The sequence below is a fragment of the Crinia signifera genome, chromosome 4 (assembly GCF_055691185.1).
Source record: "Crinia signifera chromosome 4, ASM5569118v1, whole genome shotgun sequence".
In the NCBI taxonomy this organism is placed as follows: Eukaryota; Metazoa; Chordata; class Amphibia; order Anura; family Myobatrachidae; genus Crinia; species Crinia signifera.
This window is the reverse complement of record NC_139220.1, coordinates 220,865,139-220,883,029: the sequence shown is the minus strand read 5'-3', so window position 1 is coordinate 220,883,029 and position 17,891 is coordinate 220,865,139. Positions and strand designations below refer to the sequence as shown.

The 17,891-nt window shown below is 42.1% G+C and overlaps 1 protein-coding gene across 3 annotated transcripts in view; it reads right to left on the bottom strand.

Annotated features, from left to right (window-relative positions):
* The window catches only part of SLTM (SAFB like transcription modulator), a 61,409-nt gene that overhangs the window by 15,932 nt on the left and 27,586 nt on the right, over positions 1-17,891 (bottom strand). For 2 of the 3 annotated variants that reach the window (XM_083183814.1, XM_083183815.1), the window contains exons 4-8: positions 17,375-17,551; positions 9,897-9,950; positions 5,337-5,367; positions 3,807-4,269; positions 3,194-3,243 (exon numbers count right to left, since the gene is read on the bottom strand). In XM_083183814.1, coding sequence (XP_083039940.1) covers positions 3,194-3,243; positions 3,807-4,269; positions 5,337-5,367; positions 9,897-9,950; positions 17,375-17,551 — 775 coding nt within the window. The remainder of the gene's footprint in view (positions 1-3,193; positions 3,244-3,806; positions 4,270-5,336; positions 5,368-9,896; positions 9,951-17,374; positions 17,552-17,891) is intronic. The other variant, XM_083183816.1, reaches the window with a different exon arrangement.

The window sequence follows — 17,891 nt, the reverse complement described above, 5'->3', positions numbered from 1 at the left end:
AAAAGGTTGTGCGAGGCGATTAGCCATGGGGTAAAACCATGTGGCTAATAGAGTATCCCCCTCTGGCCTAAAGATGAAATGAGGCTGGGCCGGCCTCCATCCCCCTGCTCCCTTGTCTCCCTCCCCTGGTCACCGATCAGTAGCACTTGCTCCCTGCCCATCCCCTTTCCCCAATCAGCAGCACCTGCTGCTTCCCTATGACTCCGATCAGCGGCACTTGCTCCCCCGGTCCCCATCCAGTTTCACATCAGCAGCATTTGTTCCCTGTCCCACATCCTGCTTACCCCGCCCTGCTACTGCTCCATCCGTGCTCAAGGCGCTGCTGCTGCGGAGATCTACTGTGCCAGAGTACACTGCCACCAATGAATGTGCGACTAGGCACATATTAACACTGACCAAGGTTTTATATATTATGCTGGTAGTTATGCTGCCCACCAATGTAAAAAAGGAGCTGGTAACTTATACATCGCTGGCGCATGCCAGCGATGTATAAGTTACCAGCGCCACAGCCCACCAATGTGAAAGAATGAACTGGTGACTTATACATTGCTACAAAATTATTAACGTATACAATCGCTGGCACAGGCCAGCAGTGTATATGTTACCAGCGCCACTGCCCACCATTGTAAAAAAAAATAATGAGCTGGTGACATAGCCGCTGCTCCCACCCTTGAAATTCAAACCCCGCCCGTTATGTAAATAGGTTTTCTAATTAAAGATTTTTAGCAAAGTCTTTAACCTCCTGAAAATCTCTTGCTCTTTGGGGAAAATAGCTCAGTGTGTACACACTACTTTGGTGACAGATATATCTATCAGAGATTTTGTCAAAGACTTTTGAAATTAAAATCTTCAAGTGTGTATGGGCTTTTACACTAACTTAGCAGATAATGCGTAGGGTGAGCCTAGACTTATATACTGCCATTTGGCCATAAAACTATCCATGGGAGAGGGGGGGGGGGGGGGGGGGGTGGAGAGGCTTGGCTTTGCACAGAGCAGGGAGCATACTGCCATAGCTCCATACCTAGTATTAGAGGCTGAATTTCTACTAGCCTGCAGTGAGATACCCTTGTGACGAAGAATGATCATGTGACCTTGTATTGGCAGTGATGCCAGGTGCAGCATACTTGCAGCCCAGGCCCCTGCAATAATCACTGAGCGGTGGCCCTCCTGGCCTAGTCCTGCTGACCTCAGTGTGTGGCCACGCCCATACCCAGATTCACCAAGGGGCTGCAAGGGTGCTGTTGGTGATGGAGAAAAAGAGGGAGACAGGTTGTGCGACCCTGCTTGGACTCCAGCACCATCTTTGCAGTGTTCTTGCTCAGCCCTGCAAACACAGCTGGAAGCGGTCATTCTTGTGGACACAACTCACCTTGCTTGCTGGCAAGCTCTGGTGGTGTGATAGCGGTCGACATCTTACTTCTGGTCTTCATCTGGAGTGTCACTTAAAACACAACCGTCAATGATATCTGGCTCACAGCAACTAATATTCCAGGTGATTAATATCTTTGCTCAGAGGATCTTTGCTAAACTTGGAGATGTGGAAGTTGTGACTTTGAATCCTGCAAATGTGGTTTGCTTACAGTCTACTCCAAAAAATTTTTAGCTGCATCCTGCCAAAATTAGGAAATTAGGTATCTCCTACTAACTGATTTTATTTTAGCACTTGTTATTGAAGATCAGTTAGATAGCTATGATGGCGGAACAGAAACTTCAGAACTATGTACCTGATCTTTACACCCATCTATATACCCCTGGATGGACAGGATGTACAGGGTGGGCGTTAGAGATCCATCCACGTATGCCTAGGTTGGTTATACAGGGAGGATGGGTTTGGGAAGGTTTCTTTTGGAGATTTCTAGTATTTGGGCAGATGACAGATTTCTATTTTTTTTATTATTGCGATAGACAATTGTTACCTATGACCGGTGGTGGGGTTGTGTGTGCCTAACACACCACATATAACTCTGAATAAATAACTCCTTTCATTTCAAATCAGTTAACCCAAAAGGCACCTTCGGGTAGTTGCATTATTATATATCTGTGGACAGGGTCTTGCCTCTATCTTTGTTGTTTATCCTTTTTTTGAATACACCACTATGAAATATATATCGCTTACTATCTATGCATCAATAGAATAGCTTTATCATTTTATCGTGGGTTGTGCCGTTGTCAAAACTTTAATAAAAAAAGACTGAATTTAAAAAACAGAACTATCCACGAAATGGCTTGGATATGCAATGCGAAGCTCAGTAGATTATTTTTATGCACTATACCCTTCAGCAGGTGCAGGCTCAGTTCTGTGAATGATTTTAGGGATGCCAATCCCAGGCCAATTTTTCAATACCAGCATTCGAGATGAACACATTGTCAATCGCGGTATTAAGAGGATTAGCCTCTGGCATTGACAGGTGCCCAATGCTGCATTTCCTTTCCTGGGTAGGCACACTGTCCCTACTGTTAAGACTGCAAGGGAGAACAGAAGCAACCAGGCCCTGTACACTGCGGCTAGCAGGGGAGAAGGCGAGTTGACATCAGATGAATGTTTCGGAAGGGGCAGGCTGGTGAGTGGCTCAGCAGCATGATTCTCTTTACACAGTGGCAGAGTAGCCGGCGAGGTGACGCCAGGCGGATGGGGAAGGTCACAGGTAGTCTCTCAGCCAAGCACTGCTGCCTGGCAGAAAGTGTTAAAATGAGCATTAGCATTTTGAGGCTCCAATCTCAGGGTTCAGATCCCATCCACAATTACCCTAAAACCTGGGATCACTCCGATGTTAATCTCTGGATCCTGCCAACCCCAATCCCAGGATTGGCATACAGCACTTGCAGTTGACAGGGGCTTGGCAGAAATTATAAATTTTTTGGCTTCATAACATAGCAGTGCTATGCCAATAGTCAATTAGCGCTTCCATGTAACCCAATCTACCACACTTTGACAATGGATCTTACATGCTGTAAAAGTACACGTGTTTTAGCAATGGTACATCTGAAATAGACCTTGACTTGAAGGAATGTACAAATTAATGGCCATATAGTATACTTGTATAAATTATCATGTTCAGCTAGGATTTAAACATAACATTAGCAGCTAAGTTTTTGGAACGGTTTTCAGTGTCAGATGATTTGACAAAAACGCATTCGGTTTCTCAGCAAGTTGTCAATATACAAAGAACAAAAAAAAAAAAAACACAATTACCTTTATCATCTTTGGATGTGGTTTTGCTGTCTTTCGCATCCTTGGACGAACTGCAAAAGGTAAATTGTTAAGAAACTAAAATAAAAAACACTTATCAAGAATACCCTATACAAACTTCATGACACAAATAAAACCCCTTGCAATAGTTCACTTGATTCTGAGAGGAACAAATGGTTTCCCTTAAAAGCTTCTTGATCTGATTTTCCCCAGGATGCCTGAAGATCTAGATTTTCTGACAAATTCTATTCAGTGTGGAAATATGGCAAATCTTCTCCCGAATTCAACAATGGGACTTGACTTCATTGTGTTCAAACAACGGGCAGCTGTTCCTTATCAGCACAAGGAGTTTTAGAAACTTGTCAATTTGGAAAAATAAAAATAAAACTGCTGGTAACTCGTTAATGAAATCAGTAGAACATACTGGGAAGATCTTGAATAAAAATTAAAAAAGAAAGAAAAATAAAATAAAGGAACTTACTTGTCTCAAAAAAAATACATTTTACACTCAAAAGGCAAGGTGCTAATTATATTCTTGATGCTAACCCTTAATGTAGAGTGCTTTTAGTGAACGTTGGTAATCAGTATCTTAAAGAACTGACATAGAAAAACAAACCTCTTTGCTTGACCAGAGGCCCCTGTAGATGAGGGACCTTTCTTCTGAGAATCCTTGTCTTTGTCTCCAGATTCAGCTTTCTTTGAACCTTCTCTGGATTCCTTCTTAACACCATCTCCTTTCAGGTTCTCCTCTTTCTTGTCATCTTTTTTGTTCTCTGACGTAACAACTTTCAGTTCTTTCAGGCCATCCTTGTGGTCAGTACTCTTATGTTCATCCTTTGCCTTGCATGCCTCCGAATCTGCAAGTTTCATATTTTTACCTGTTTCTAGGAGGTCATCCCCATCACAATCGATCGTGATGGCATCTTCAGCCTGGATTGTGACAGATACATTATCATCCTCTGCTTCTTTCTGAGATGTGTGAGCTTCCATGTCTTCTTTGGCAACCAGTTCTGAGCCATTCTCTTCTGAATGAAGAGATTTAGAAACTTCGTGTGTACCATCACCAGAACCTGTTATATCTAAGAGGATTTAACAGGAATAAACATGGCAAAATAAGAAGGTTTAAACAAATTCAAATTCTAGCGAAGGACCTAGAGAAAACAAATCTGGTTAATAGTAAACATTTCTTTAAAAGTATAGACAAACATGATGACAGTCTTCATGGTAAGCATAACAGACAAGTTGTTTCTCCGGGTCTCCCGACTTGCAAATGAACTTCCCAATACAGTGCTTCTCATATCACAGCAACAATATAGATCTGATCCCTTGAAATATGTTGCCTTTCTTCATCCCATCAGAAGACACCATCCACATTTTCAGGGTTCTTCTTACAGTCCCAAGTCCATAAGTCCATGGACAGACATTTCTTCAGAACAGACCAGTTGTCAATACAAGACATGAAGCTCCAGGTGTCCAAGACAATGTAACACTCCTTTAATGTCCTCTCCTTTGGTTTCAAGTGACAAAGTGAAGTGTCCACTAGTTCATAGGCTGTACACAGTGATCTCAGTCTTATGACGCAAGTGCACTAAAGTTCTCCATTATAGCCTCATTGTCATACAGGCCAAGGATAAGGTTGCAGGTCCTCCACTCTTCATTGCAGTTCTACGTTCCATCAATAAAAACAGCATATTCTTTTCTTAAAGCATGTTATGTTTGAGTTCCAAAGATGATCTTTAACATATAAGCTCCAAGAATCCAACAGTTTATACAATCTCCATCATAGCAGATACCAAGCACAAACAGTTCTCCGCTGGTGGTCACAGAATTAGTTGTTCCAAAAAAATATTTTGAACACATTGCATTGTAAGGAGGTTAAGAGGGAAAAAAAAAAATCTGCCACCTAACGGAAACTTACCTTTTACAAAAATGAAAACTTAAAAAAAAATAAAAAATAAAAAAAAACACAAACCTCCCACTTGCAGCAAGTGCTTCAAAAATCATGTTGAAGAACGGCATATAACTTATTGCAAGGATGAGCTTATCTTCTAATTTTCTTAAAAATGCGATTGGAATCCGAAATCTGTTTCACGGTTGCAAAAAATTATTTCTTAGCATTTAATTCAAGTGAAACCCGAAGACTAACCTTTATTTTCACTGTCATCATCTTCTGCTTCCTGGAAGACCAAAAATAAAAGAACCATCATACACCCCTCCGTACTATTCAGTTCTTAAAAAAACAAAAGCTATGGGTCGCATTCAGGTCTACGAGTAAAGCAGTAAACAATTAAGTGTGGCAAAATGGTTTGCTCCAGGCACAATGGGAGCAAATACATTTATCATTTATCATTTATCGGTTGTGAATGCTGGCTGTTTTTGCATGAAGCCCACAAACTTTACGCAACTATTTTTACACATCCAGCCTAAATCTTTGCATGTTACATGCAGTATAAAAGATTTTGCCAAGTTATTTGCTTTTTTGCTGTAAGGCCCCATGTGAGAGACCAGCCACATGTGAGAAAGCAGTCCATAGTACAAAGAAGGTTGGAAGAGCTGCACGCAACAGGCCAATACCGAGATTTAGGTCTTATCTGTTAAATCGCTTTCTTCGAGGACGTCAGGGGCCACAGGGATAAGTGGGGTCACGACCAATTGTTATCCATGTGGCCCCTGACGTCTGCCACAGGAGAAAAGTTTTGAAAGGTTGGGTGGTAGTTCAGATTCACAATCTTATGCATATCATATTTAAGCATCTGTGCAGTGTTCTCTTGTTAAAAAGGTGTTGTGGTATAGGTGATGGACTCAAATACAATGATTTACCCTTTTGAAGTATATACTTAGGGGCAGAGGTATTAAGCCTTAACAAGAGATAAATGCAAGGTTGATAGAGATATAATCGTTCAGCCAATCAGCTCCTTACTGACTTTTTTCAAACACAGCCTGTAACATGGCAGTTAGCAGGTGATTGGCTGGACGATTATCTCTCTATCACCCTTGCATTTATCTCTTGTGAAGGCTTCATACATCTGCCCCAATATCTACAAATTTAAAGGGGAAACTCAATATAAACTAAAAGTGTGAAAAAAAAAAAAAAAAAAAACATTTATTAAACTCATTTACATAGGGAAGGCAGGATGTTTTTTGTAGTCCGGTTAAAAGTATTAAACTTTCGCTAACAACTTTGAATCTGGCCAAATATAGTTTAGGAGTAGGATAGTGTTTTTATACAATTAGCATCGAGTTGTTAAGCGGTGGTCCGTCCCCTCCAGAGGTGCGAGCAGGCATAATAGTGAACTGCTGCCTAAGGGCTGCTCACAAATCAATAAATGAAGCATTATACTAATAGGAACAGACTCAATCCGAGGCTAATTGAACCATCTTCATTGAATGCACTAATGTAGGGATAACTCCATGGGTCGTATTCAATAGTAATATTGTGTCTGATCTCTTGTCTAAAGTAGTCTAAGATTTCAGGGAGATACTTTTATTATTAACAGACATGCAATAATGTGGGGCATGTATGGTGGAGTAAAGTACAGGTGATTTTGGTTGCAATATTTGCATAGAAGAGACTTTGAAATGACTTTGGTCAATCCTCATAGTATTTCAAGACCCAGTCTTATCTGCTTGTTGAGTTGCATGACCAGTAAAGCATTGTGAGAATGCATGTTCGCAGTTTAAATAAATACTCTTACAGCAATATATTGGTGTTGTCAGAATAAGCAGCTGTGAGGGTTTCTTTGATATTCAGTTTGGGCACGTGTGCATATATAGTCCATCATATTATTTCAATAATAGGGTGTGAGAATCTGAAAGTGATATTTTGGGAGAGTTTTCCTATATATAATTTTTTTAAAGTAACAATCATTTACGAATGTATGTACAAACCAACCAACCAAAGAAAGGACTCCCAAAATCTCTAACTGATTCTCACACCCTTTTACATTTGGCATCTATTGTCCATTTATAACCAGGTAGACAACATCTTCAGTGGCAATCCCGAGAATTTTCCAGGCAGCCTGGCTCCCTCCCCTCTGCGGCGCCGCCTCCTCCATGCCGGATTTTGTATTGAAGTCCCCGGCGCCGGCTTAGGACAAGCCGGCTGCCGCGGACAGGTACGCAGTGCGGGGGCGCAGGCCCGGGCAGCCACTGATTGATAATGCAGCGGCGCTGCCCGGATCCAGGGAGGAAGTGGTGGGGTTTTTTTTAAGGGAGCGCTCCCCATAAAAAAAATAATAAAAAAAAATAAACACTCGCCCAGTGGGGAGCACTCCCAAAACAAAGAACCCACCACTGAAGGGTAAATATACGCTTATATTTAAAAAAAAAAAAATTATGCAACACCTAATACAGACCAAATTACTATTCCTCATTCTCTGCACACCGTCCTTCCAATCAAATCTTGATTAAGAGTTTAAAATAAAAAAAGTTGAAGAAATTACATTGCCACTGCAGACTTTGCGGAATTCATACCACTAATAATCTAAAAAGAAACCAATCTAAGACATGAAGAATTCCTTTCACAACAAAACCCTAGGTCAGTAGTGGAACTGGTCTACTGGCGATCTCTAAAAGCTGGGAATGAATAAGCATCTCCCTATGCTGGGTCGCATGATGCATGAACCCATTCACACTGCTCCTAAACCATGGTCCTCTCCAAGACCAACACTGCAAACTAGGAGCCAAGCTTATTTTTTTGGGACCCGTTCACAGCAAGCATGGGTCTGAGCTGCAGTGTTAAAGTGGAATAAGACTTTCCTGCACTACATAAAAAAGGTGTGAAAGCAAAACACACACTAACATTACAATGGGCGGTATTCAATGAGCCTGATTCGCCATGTTTTTATGGCGAATTTGTGCTGTTTGGCGAATTTTTGACTAAAACGGTGAATCACCCTATTCAATGACCACATGGCGAATACATTTGAAGGTTTTTTTCGCCATGATTCACTGAGTAGCAATCGCTATCTTTTTATGGAGAAGTGGAATGTGAACTTTTAAAATAAAGTGTTTTGTTTTTTACATTTGGTGTCTAAAAATCAGGAATTTTATTCTGAGGAGGGGCATGCTACTTTTATTCATGTGCTGTAAGCACATGAATATATATTTAATTTTAAAAAAAAAAAAATTATTTTTTTTATTTTTTTACACAGCAGCCAGCAGGGGGCGCCAGAGCCGAGCCGCTCATTACATATTCATATATTCACTGCACCCGATCGTTACGATCGGGTATAGTGAATATAGGTCCCCTGCTGGCACCCCCGGGGGGGCAGCCTGTGCTGCCTGGCACCCGGGGAGCCCACCTAACCCCCACAAACGTTCTGGGGCAGGCCGAGAGACTTCCATCTCTCTGCCTGCCACCGTCCTCAGGCTCCCTGCGGCAATCGCCGCAGGAGCTCATATTCGCCAGTCAGGGGCAGCGAGCCCCTGACACGTTGAATACCGGAGCCCGCCGGCTCCGGAACGTGGCGAATGTGCAGCGAATCCTAAAAAGGATTTGCTGCACCTCGCAGGTATTCTCATTGAATACCGCCCAATGACTATTCTACTTTTCTGAACCCATTATGGGGAACACTGTGCTGGGGGCAGAATAATTTAGCAATCACTGTGAAAAATGTACATCACATTTCACAGTGGGGCAGATGTACGAAGCAGTGATAAGATTGCCATGGGCACCAATCAGCACATCTAGAATCATAACAAACACAGAGCAGCTGATTTTTTCCAATGGGCAGCTACATTTTATGCTGTGCACTAAAAACATTGGGGGTTATTCAGACCTGATCACTGCAGTGTGACTTAGTAGCACCCTGCGATTAGATTGCCTCTGCCCAGTCTGAGTGAAATCCCACTATGTGCAAGCCTGGGAAAATATTGCAGGCCTCCGATCAGCTGCAAATACATTTGCACACTGGGAAAAATCATGTGACGGCAAGTGGCGGTGTAATGGTTTGCATTACTGCCTCACAGCGCTGAGGTCATGGGTTCGATACCCACCATGGCTTTAACGGTTTGTATATACTCTCCATGTTTGCTTGGGTTTACTCCGGTTTCCTCCCACAATCCAAAAATACACTTGTAGGTTAACTGGCTTCCAACAAAATTAACACTAGAATGTCTGTGTGCATGTACATGTGGTAGGGAATATAGATTGTAAGCTCCACTGGGGCAGGGACTGATGTGAATGGTCAACTATTCTCTGTAGTAGCGCTGCGGAATATGTGTGCGCTATATAAGAAACATAATAATAATAATAATAATAATAATAATAATGGTAATCCAGGACTTACTCAGCTGGTGTGATAGAAACGGGAGGATTAAGGCCAGACGTCACATACCCTCCCTTCAAACATCTGGGCATGTTAGTGTTTTTTTTCAGACACTAAGAAGATGGCCAGGTGACAAACACAAACACCGGCTACCTGTCAATCACCTTGCCAGCCAGCCATTAAAGTAGTAATAGTACTTTAATTGCAGGATGGCCTCGCGAACGGGAGTTACTATCCATACACACGCAGAGTCTCCCGGCCTCTAATTCGCAGCAGTGCAACCAGGTCTGAATAACCCTCAAACTCTAGTTAGTTCACCCAATTATGGTTTATCCCAAGGAAAACATTTCCTAAAAACACCAGGAAAGCAGATTTCTTTGGAAACATGCAAGTGAAATAAAATCAATGTAAATGAATGACAGATTACAACTACTTACATCTGGGACGACATCATGATCGGAAAAGGTTTGGGAATCTTGGTTTTCATTATCCTACAAAAAGGAACAAAGGATGGATATAAGTGTTTACACTAATGCGTGGAGTTGATCTCATATTTAGGAGTAAAAACAGTTCAGTATAACACCAATATTTGAAATTGAAGGAAAAAGGATAGGATCTTAGCAGTGCGAATTTCATTTGATCATATCTTAGGGCATCTGGAAATGAGCTAGAACAATGACATATACACATTTGATATTTTATGCTTAAGGAGTACTTGTCAGTGTTTTGGAGGTCACTGTGGTTAGTGAATAGGAGACTCCCACAGTCCAAATACGTAATACTAGGTTTCAGACGGATGAGAATCGCTCTGTGTTTTGTGTAGTAGGGAATATAAGACTAAGCACCAATGGAGTAGGGACAGCTATGGATGGATGTTTGAAGATTCTATGAACACAATAGGGGTACAAGAACCACCACGTGTGAAACGCCCAATGACAATTAAGGGACATACTGGAGAGCAATACTATGTAAAGATCAGATTGTCTTACTAGCATGAAAGTCTCCACTTCCATTTTAGCTTACACTTCTACTTAGAAATGTAAATATATACATACAATATGTATTTCTTAATGTCTCCTCTTATTAATATTTCAAATACTTTGGGTGGGAGAAGGGTCAGCTGAATTAGCAGCAGCACAAAAAAAAAAAAAAAGGAGGGGGGTTGTCGGGTGGTCCTTCAAAAGCAGCAAAATATAGAATAGAGGCGTTAAATGAAGTGCTAAGATTATGAAGTAGGAGGTGTAGATTATTTTTGGGATGATTCAGCATGGCTTACCTGAAAGACCAGAGTACCATTTTACAATTAGCACAGAGGTTTTATCTAATTAGGCCAGATATGCATTCACTTTTTCAACAATTTGCACTACAGAATTTCTGTGGGATTGCAACAGATGGTCTAGCATTAACTTCCCACTTGCATCAATGAGTCCTGGGCGCCCATGTCACAGGTTCTCCAGTTGTCTTTCCTTGGATCTCCATTGGTAGGTACTTAATTACTGCATTCTGGGAACAACACTCAAGACCTGCTGTTTTGGCGATGCTTTGACCCAGCTGTAACAACCTTGCCCTTCTCAGAATGTCTAAAAGTGTCCATACATGGTGCAATTTGTGCAATGTGCATATCGTACTAGCTTGCATCGCATCTAATTCAAACCACATGCGATATGCTACAACCGCGTGCAATTTGATCTACATTCAATGCAATCTTGTACTGGCTGCCCATAATTTTCTGACTTGGGATGTGAATTACACAGAGCATACATCTCAAGCTAAAATAAACACTGTGCGATGTTAATCACACAAGATGCATTTTGAACTTAAAAGGGTACTTGTTTCCAAGCAGGGCACCCAGATTTCCTACGTACGCTAACGTAGTGAAATCGCATGGCTTTTTGTGGCGTGAGATGTGATCTCAGTAGTTAATATGGTAAACCACCACCAATCTTCATGTCACCCCGAAGCGTGGCGAGCGCATTGAGCCCCGCGTGTCCTCCGACCTCTTCATACCCCCCACTATCCACGTCGGCGTGGAGTTGACTCTATATATAGTGTGGTGAGCGCACCGGAACAATTCCTCCGACCTTTTCATACCACCACTATCCACGTCGGCGTAGAGTTTATTCTCTATAGTGTGGCGACCGCACAATATATAAAGTCAACTCCACGCCGACGTGGATAGTGGGGGTATGAAAAGGTCGGAGGACGCGTTCCGTTGTGCTCGCCACTCTTCGGGGCGACGTGGAGAGTGGTGGTGTTTTAGGTGTTATACCATATGAACTACTGAGATCACATCTCACGCCACAAAAAAGGGCCATGCGATGTTATTTCACTCAGGGTGCAGTGAATAAATGAACTAAATTAACTACTGAGATCGCATCGCAAATCGCAAGGCACAAAAAGCCATGCGATGCCATTTCACTACGCAGAATAGCCTACTAAGCAAATAGCTTAGTGGGCGCCCTGCTAGGAAACAAGTACCCATAAAAGTTAAAAATGCATCCGAGAAAAACACTGGGCACCATAAGATCCTTACACTTCCCATTATTCTTGCATAAAACGTGCCCACACACTGATTCTCACATGTGATTTGAATTTTTAAGTTTAAATTGCATGGAGTCTAGTTCAAATAGCACTGTTTATTTTGCTTTACCATGCGATGCTCACTCCAGTGTGTAATCCATATCACAAGACAAAACAGTATGTGCAGGCAGGTATTTTGTACTACATTACATCATGTGTAGATAATCGCATGTGATATGTACTTTACATATTTAAATTATATATTGTGGTCTAGTAGAAATTATATGTCAAATAGCATATGAATTGCATGGCATATGTATAGCTCAAATCTCACCTAGCACATCTCACCACGTGTGGGCACCTTCTGAATCATATGTGCTGAATACCTCAAAATTTAACCGATGACATTGTATCAAGAAATGAATGTTATTCACTTCATCAATCAGTGGTTTTAGTGCAATGGCTGATTAGTATTATACTGTACTTCACATTTTCACTGAAAAATGCAAGGGTACTTATGTAGTATCTGGGCTGCCGATTTCTAAATCGGGTCGGATCGGGCACATCGCATCGCATCGCATGCGACCATCGGATGCGATGCCCCGATTTTTCCATAGGAATCAATGTTAAAATGGACTGAGTCCATTTTAACATGGAATTCAATGGGAAAAAGGGGTCCTTTTCATACCCCTACTATCCAAGTGGGCATGGAGTAGGATATAAACCTGTGGCGAGCGTAGCGAGCCACCGAGCCTGAAGCGTGGCGAGCGTAGCGAGCCCCGCGAGGGGACACAGAATACCGTCCCCTCGCGGGGCTCGCCACGCTTCGGGCTCGGTGGCTCGCCACAGGTTTATATCCAACTCCATGCCCACTTGGATAGTAGGGGTATGAAAAGGACCCCTTTTTCCCATTGAATTCCATGTTAAAATGGACTCAGTCCATTTTAACATTGATTCCTATGGAAAAATCGGGTCATCGCATCCGATGGTCGCATGCGATGCGATATCGCATCGCATCTGATTGTATGCCTTAACTTAAGGCATACAATCAAAAAATCGGCAGCCCAGATACTACACAAGTACCAATGCAAGTAAACCAGAAGGGGAGCCGGACAGTTTCCTGACAGTCATTACCCCGACAGTTAAAACCCTGACACTCGGGGTAACGACGGCCACCGGCTATTCTCCCTTGTGGGGTCCACGACCCCCACGAGGGAGAATAGAAGAGGTGGAGAGCGTAGCAAGCCACCGTGACCGCGGCGAGCCCGCAAGGGGCTTTGTTGCACTCACCCCACTGTCTGAGTCCGGCCAGTCGGGCTAATGACTGTCGGGACCATATACCACACCCAACCAGAACTACCCATACATACAATATGTAGCAGAATTCATAAAAGAAAAACATTTTTAGTGCATGGTTTCCTAGAAGAAAAATGATCTAGTCCAGTGGTTCTCAACCTTGGTCCTCAGGGACCCCCAACAGTGCACGTTTTCCATGTCTCCTCAAAGAATCAAGTGAAATAATTAGCTCCACATGTGATCTTTTAAAATGTGCCAGTGAGCAATTAGTGCACCTGTGAGGGGACCTGGAAAAACGTGCACCGTTGAGGGTCCCTGAGGACTGAGAACCACTGATCTAGCCAGCTACATAATAGGTGTGGGAGGCTGGTATTGAGACAGTCAGGTGAAAGTTTCAATTAGACATTCGTGAAAAGGTAATGTAACTTAAGGGACTGAAGTCTTTACTAGGATACTATAAATAGGCAAAAAAAAAAAACACATGAAAGCAATCAAGTGCTTTAGTAAGTTACTGTATATGCCATATGCTGACATTTAATACACTCTGTGCTACATGCCACTTCTAATGCAGCGTTACAGGCACACAATGATGAGAACTGCGACCATGCTCTCAAACATACACCGAGACCTAAGTGCACTACGTATTAACGCTACAGAGGAGAAAACATTAAAACATTAAAACATTAAAAGTGCCACTTTAAGGGTAAAAAAAAAAATACGGTACTTGTGTACCATCACGGCTCCCACGATGTCCATCGCATAGTTAAAAATCGCATCGCATGCGATTTTTAACAGAAATGCATCCAAATGCATTGAAATGAGTATCAAACATGTTCAATGGCCCCCAAATGTCTTTTTTCAGGCTGTACCACCCCCACTATCAACGCGAACCCGAAGCGTGGCGAGCGCAGCGAGCCCGTGAGGGGCGGCGGTAGGCGTCCTACGACCTTTTCATAACCCCACTATCCACGTCGGCGTGGAGTTGAGAATAGAAAGTGTGGCGAGCGCAGCAAGCCACGCAAGGGGACACTGATACCTTCACAGGTATACGCGTCCCCTCGCGGGCTTCACAGGTGTCCGCTGCGCTCACCACGCTTCGGGCTCGGTGGCTCGCCACACTTTCTATTCTCAACTCCACGCCGACGTGGATAGTGGGGGTATGAAAAGGTTGTAGGATGCGTACCACCGCCGCCCCTCGCGGGCTCGCCACGCTTCGGGTTCGCGTTGATAGTGGGGGTGGTACAGCCCGAAAAATTACATTTGGGGGCCATTGAACATGTTTGATACTCATTTCAATGCATTTCTGTTAAAAATCGCATGCTATTTTTAAAAAATGCTTAAAAACTGCAAAAATCGCATCCCATCGCATGCCACTACATATGGCGATGGGAGCCGTGAAAGTACACAAGTATTAAAAATACATACACCTTCAAATGAACAGGGAATTTGAACTAATGGGGAAAGAGATAAGGGTATCCAAATCTGTCTCAAAAACAAGGATCCCCCTCACCAGATTCTCCAGTAACATGGGGTAAAAAGTTTAAAGGTGCCCATACACGTTACTATTATAGTATCCAATATTGGATACAATATCGCATCTCAGTTTTGCGATAAGATGAGATCTAGTACAAAAAGTATGTGCTGCACATACTTTTTGTACTAGATCTCATCTCATCTGATCTGAGCAAAACCGAGATGCGATATTGTATCCAATATTGGATACTATAATAGTAATGTGTATGGGCACCTTTATACCTTTAAAAGTCCATAAATCCACATGAGAAACATCACTCCAACATATAATCTGAAGAGTCACTGGGAGTGTGGCCAAATACACATGATGCATTCTACACTGAACAGAGTTCCTGAATACAAATGGTTAAAAGTGTTTTTTAAATGAAGATAGGCCATCCATCTGTGTGGACATAAACCAGGAAGTTTTCACTTTACTGCCCCATAATCCCATTTTCCCCTAACTATTCTATAGCCAGTCTTCATTTAAAAACTCCAATATTAATGGAGACACTAAAATTGAAATAAACCCTTTTTATCATCTACATGGAGACTTATTTATTTACAGTTTCTTATATAGAGCAGCATATTCCATTGCATTTACAATTGGAAACAACAGTGATTAAACAAACTGGGTAGATACAAGCCGACAGAGGTAGGAGGGCCCTGCTCCCAAGCTTACAATCTATAACTGGCTTGGTTATTACTCAGTACAGCCTCTCGGTGGTGTAGGGACTGACCATTCTGATTGGTTGGGCTCAATTCAGTCTTATTCTGGTAGCTCCCTCCTCGGCACATTTTCTTAAAATCCGTTTTATTAAGGCTTGACATGAAGCAAAGCTGGTTTCTTGACACTTTGTTGCTGGATATTTTTCTAACAACCCCCGCAAACTTCTTTTTCATATACTGGGCCACATGCACCAAATTTTAAACACTGCTAAAGTGGGGGTGATAAACAAACAGCTCATACCGTAACTCATGCTACAGGCACGGTTTGAAAAATGTTAGGAGCTGAAAGAACAGTTGTTTATCACCGTCCGATTCTTCACTTTTTTAAGCTAAGTACCATCTGGCCGTATGTGCTTTTATGTATTTTGCCATATGCAGTAGCTCTAGGGTTTGTACTGTTCAATAACTATTGCTACCTGTACTCAAAAAGCAGGCAGGGTTCAGAGAAGCTGCTGTCAACAGAAGGGTTAAAAGTCACCCAGCTGTAGGTCTTTAAGCCAGTACTCTGCTCAGCTGCTTCCCACACTACTACTACTTTTTTCATGTCTGTATGGCAGGCAGCATAAAATAAAGGTATCACTGTAGCTTTGCTATGGTGTGTTCTTACACAATCCAAGGTATTCATTGAAGGAGCCCGTGCAATCGTTAAGAGGAGAGAAGATACAAACTCTGTATACTCAGAGGTCAATTCAAGTAGCTGCAAAAAATTGGAATTGCCTTTGTATCGCAAATGGCACAGCAACTATCTGCATGGGACAATCTCATCCCAGGGAATTTTTTTTATGCAGACCTACGGGCAGAAGTTGCATCTAATTGAACCAGCCCCTTAGATGTATATTAAGCTACACAGTCAGCATCTGCAGGGACACACGGTCAGCTCCTAATAAATAATCAAGGTTTCATCAGCTTATAGGGGCAAGTAATGAAAAAGTCAGTGTTAGTTTTAAAAAAAAAATATCTATAAAAGGGTACAGCAACGATCACTGCTCAGTACATTTCTTCTATGTCTGTTGCAAGAAACCAAAACGAGTTAGTATGCTTTAATGTTTCCCCATATAGATTTTACGATTAAACAAAAAAAATAAAAATTAGCAACTGTGAATTTTAAAATCCTTAGCAGCAGCAGCAAGAGATTAAGTTGAATTAAGAGATTCAGAGTGAATCAGTTTGCGTAGAATAAAGAACAGCCACGGAAAGCCGAACACCAGACAGTAGTATTTGAGTATAGCCACACATAGGATTTCTAAAAAAAAAAAAACCCACCGCATTAAAAACTTACTGAATTGATATCAGCCATCGTAACTATATTTAAAGCAGTAATCCACAACAATTTTACTATAAGTAAAAGGGCAACTACCTTATTTATGCATCTTACTCAGGAGGAGGGGCCAATAAAATGAGATGGAGGGGGAGGGGGGGGGGCTTTTGCAGTGCAGAGCCAAAAATCTCTCTTCTTGCTATAATGTGCCTGATTACAATCGCAGTAACAGCAACCAGGGAAAAGTGGTAACAAGTCTTAAGGGTCGATGCAATTCAGCGAAGGGTGTGAGGAGCCGTTGCATTTGAACACCAGCACCTAAATATGCACTCTTTTCGGGGCCCTTCACATAAGTGTTTGATAACCTATAGGGCAGTGAACACTTTTGTGCTAATCTCAGCCGCCCCTGCCCCATAAGTCATGCCTGCAAATTAATTGCGCAGAACTGGATTGGCCAGTTCTTCTAGGATTTACTGCTTTAACTCTAGTCATAACCCCTTATTCCTTTTAGATTCATTAAATTAAAGCCCCAGTACATTTTAAACCCCAATTTGCAGCTAAGTACAAGACATGTGATTTGAATGGAACCACTCGGCATACTTGGTTTTGAGGTTCTTTCTCAGTGTCCGCGTCAGGATGGATAAGCTTTGATTCACTGTTCTTCTCGTCTTCAGTGGATAGTACTGTGACAGACTTAGAAATGTCTTCATCATTCTCCTCCTTTATGCCATCACTACCATCTTGATCACTTACATTCTGAGACTCCAGCTCATTGTCCTTTTTTTGAAAGAGGCAAACAATGTGAATCTTTTAAGAGCTCTGGGAAAAGCTTACCCATTTACGGAGGTATTTAATGTGTTTGCCAAGCTATTATACTCTATGAAGTTGAGAATTCAGTGATCTCCGGCGCTGTACATACAAGTTGATACCTGGGTGAACAGACTTTCCTAAAGAGAAGCTGACCAAGACCTTCGTGTTCATGATCTTTAGAATCGATCCACAATGATTCAGGTTATGGGGAGACCTATACTATGTATTGCAGAATGACCACCATTTACTTAAATCTTAAAAGGTGCCCACACACTACAAAGATCTGCGATCATAAAATGTGCACATA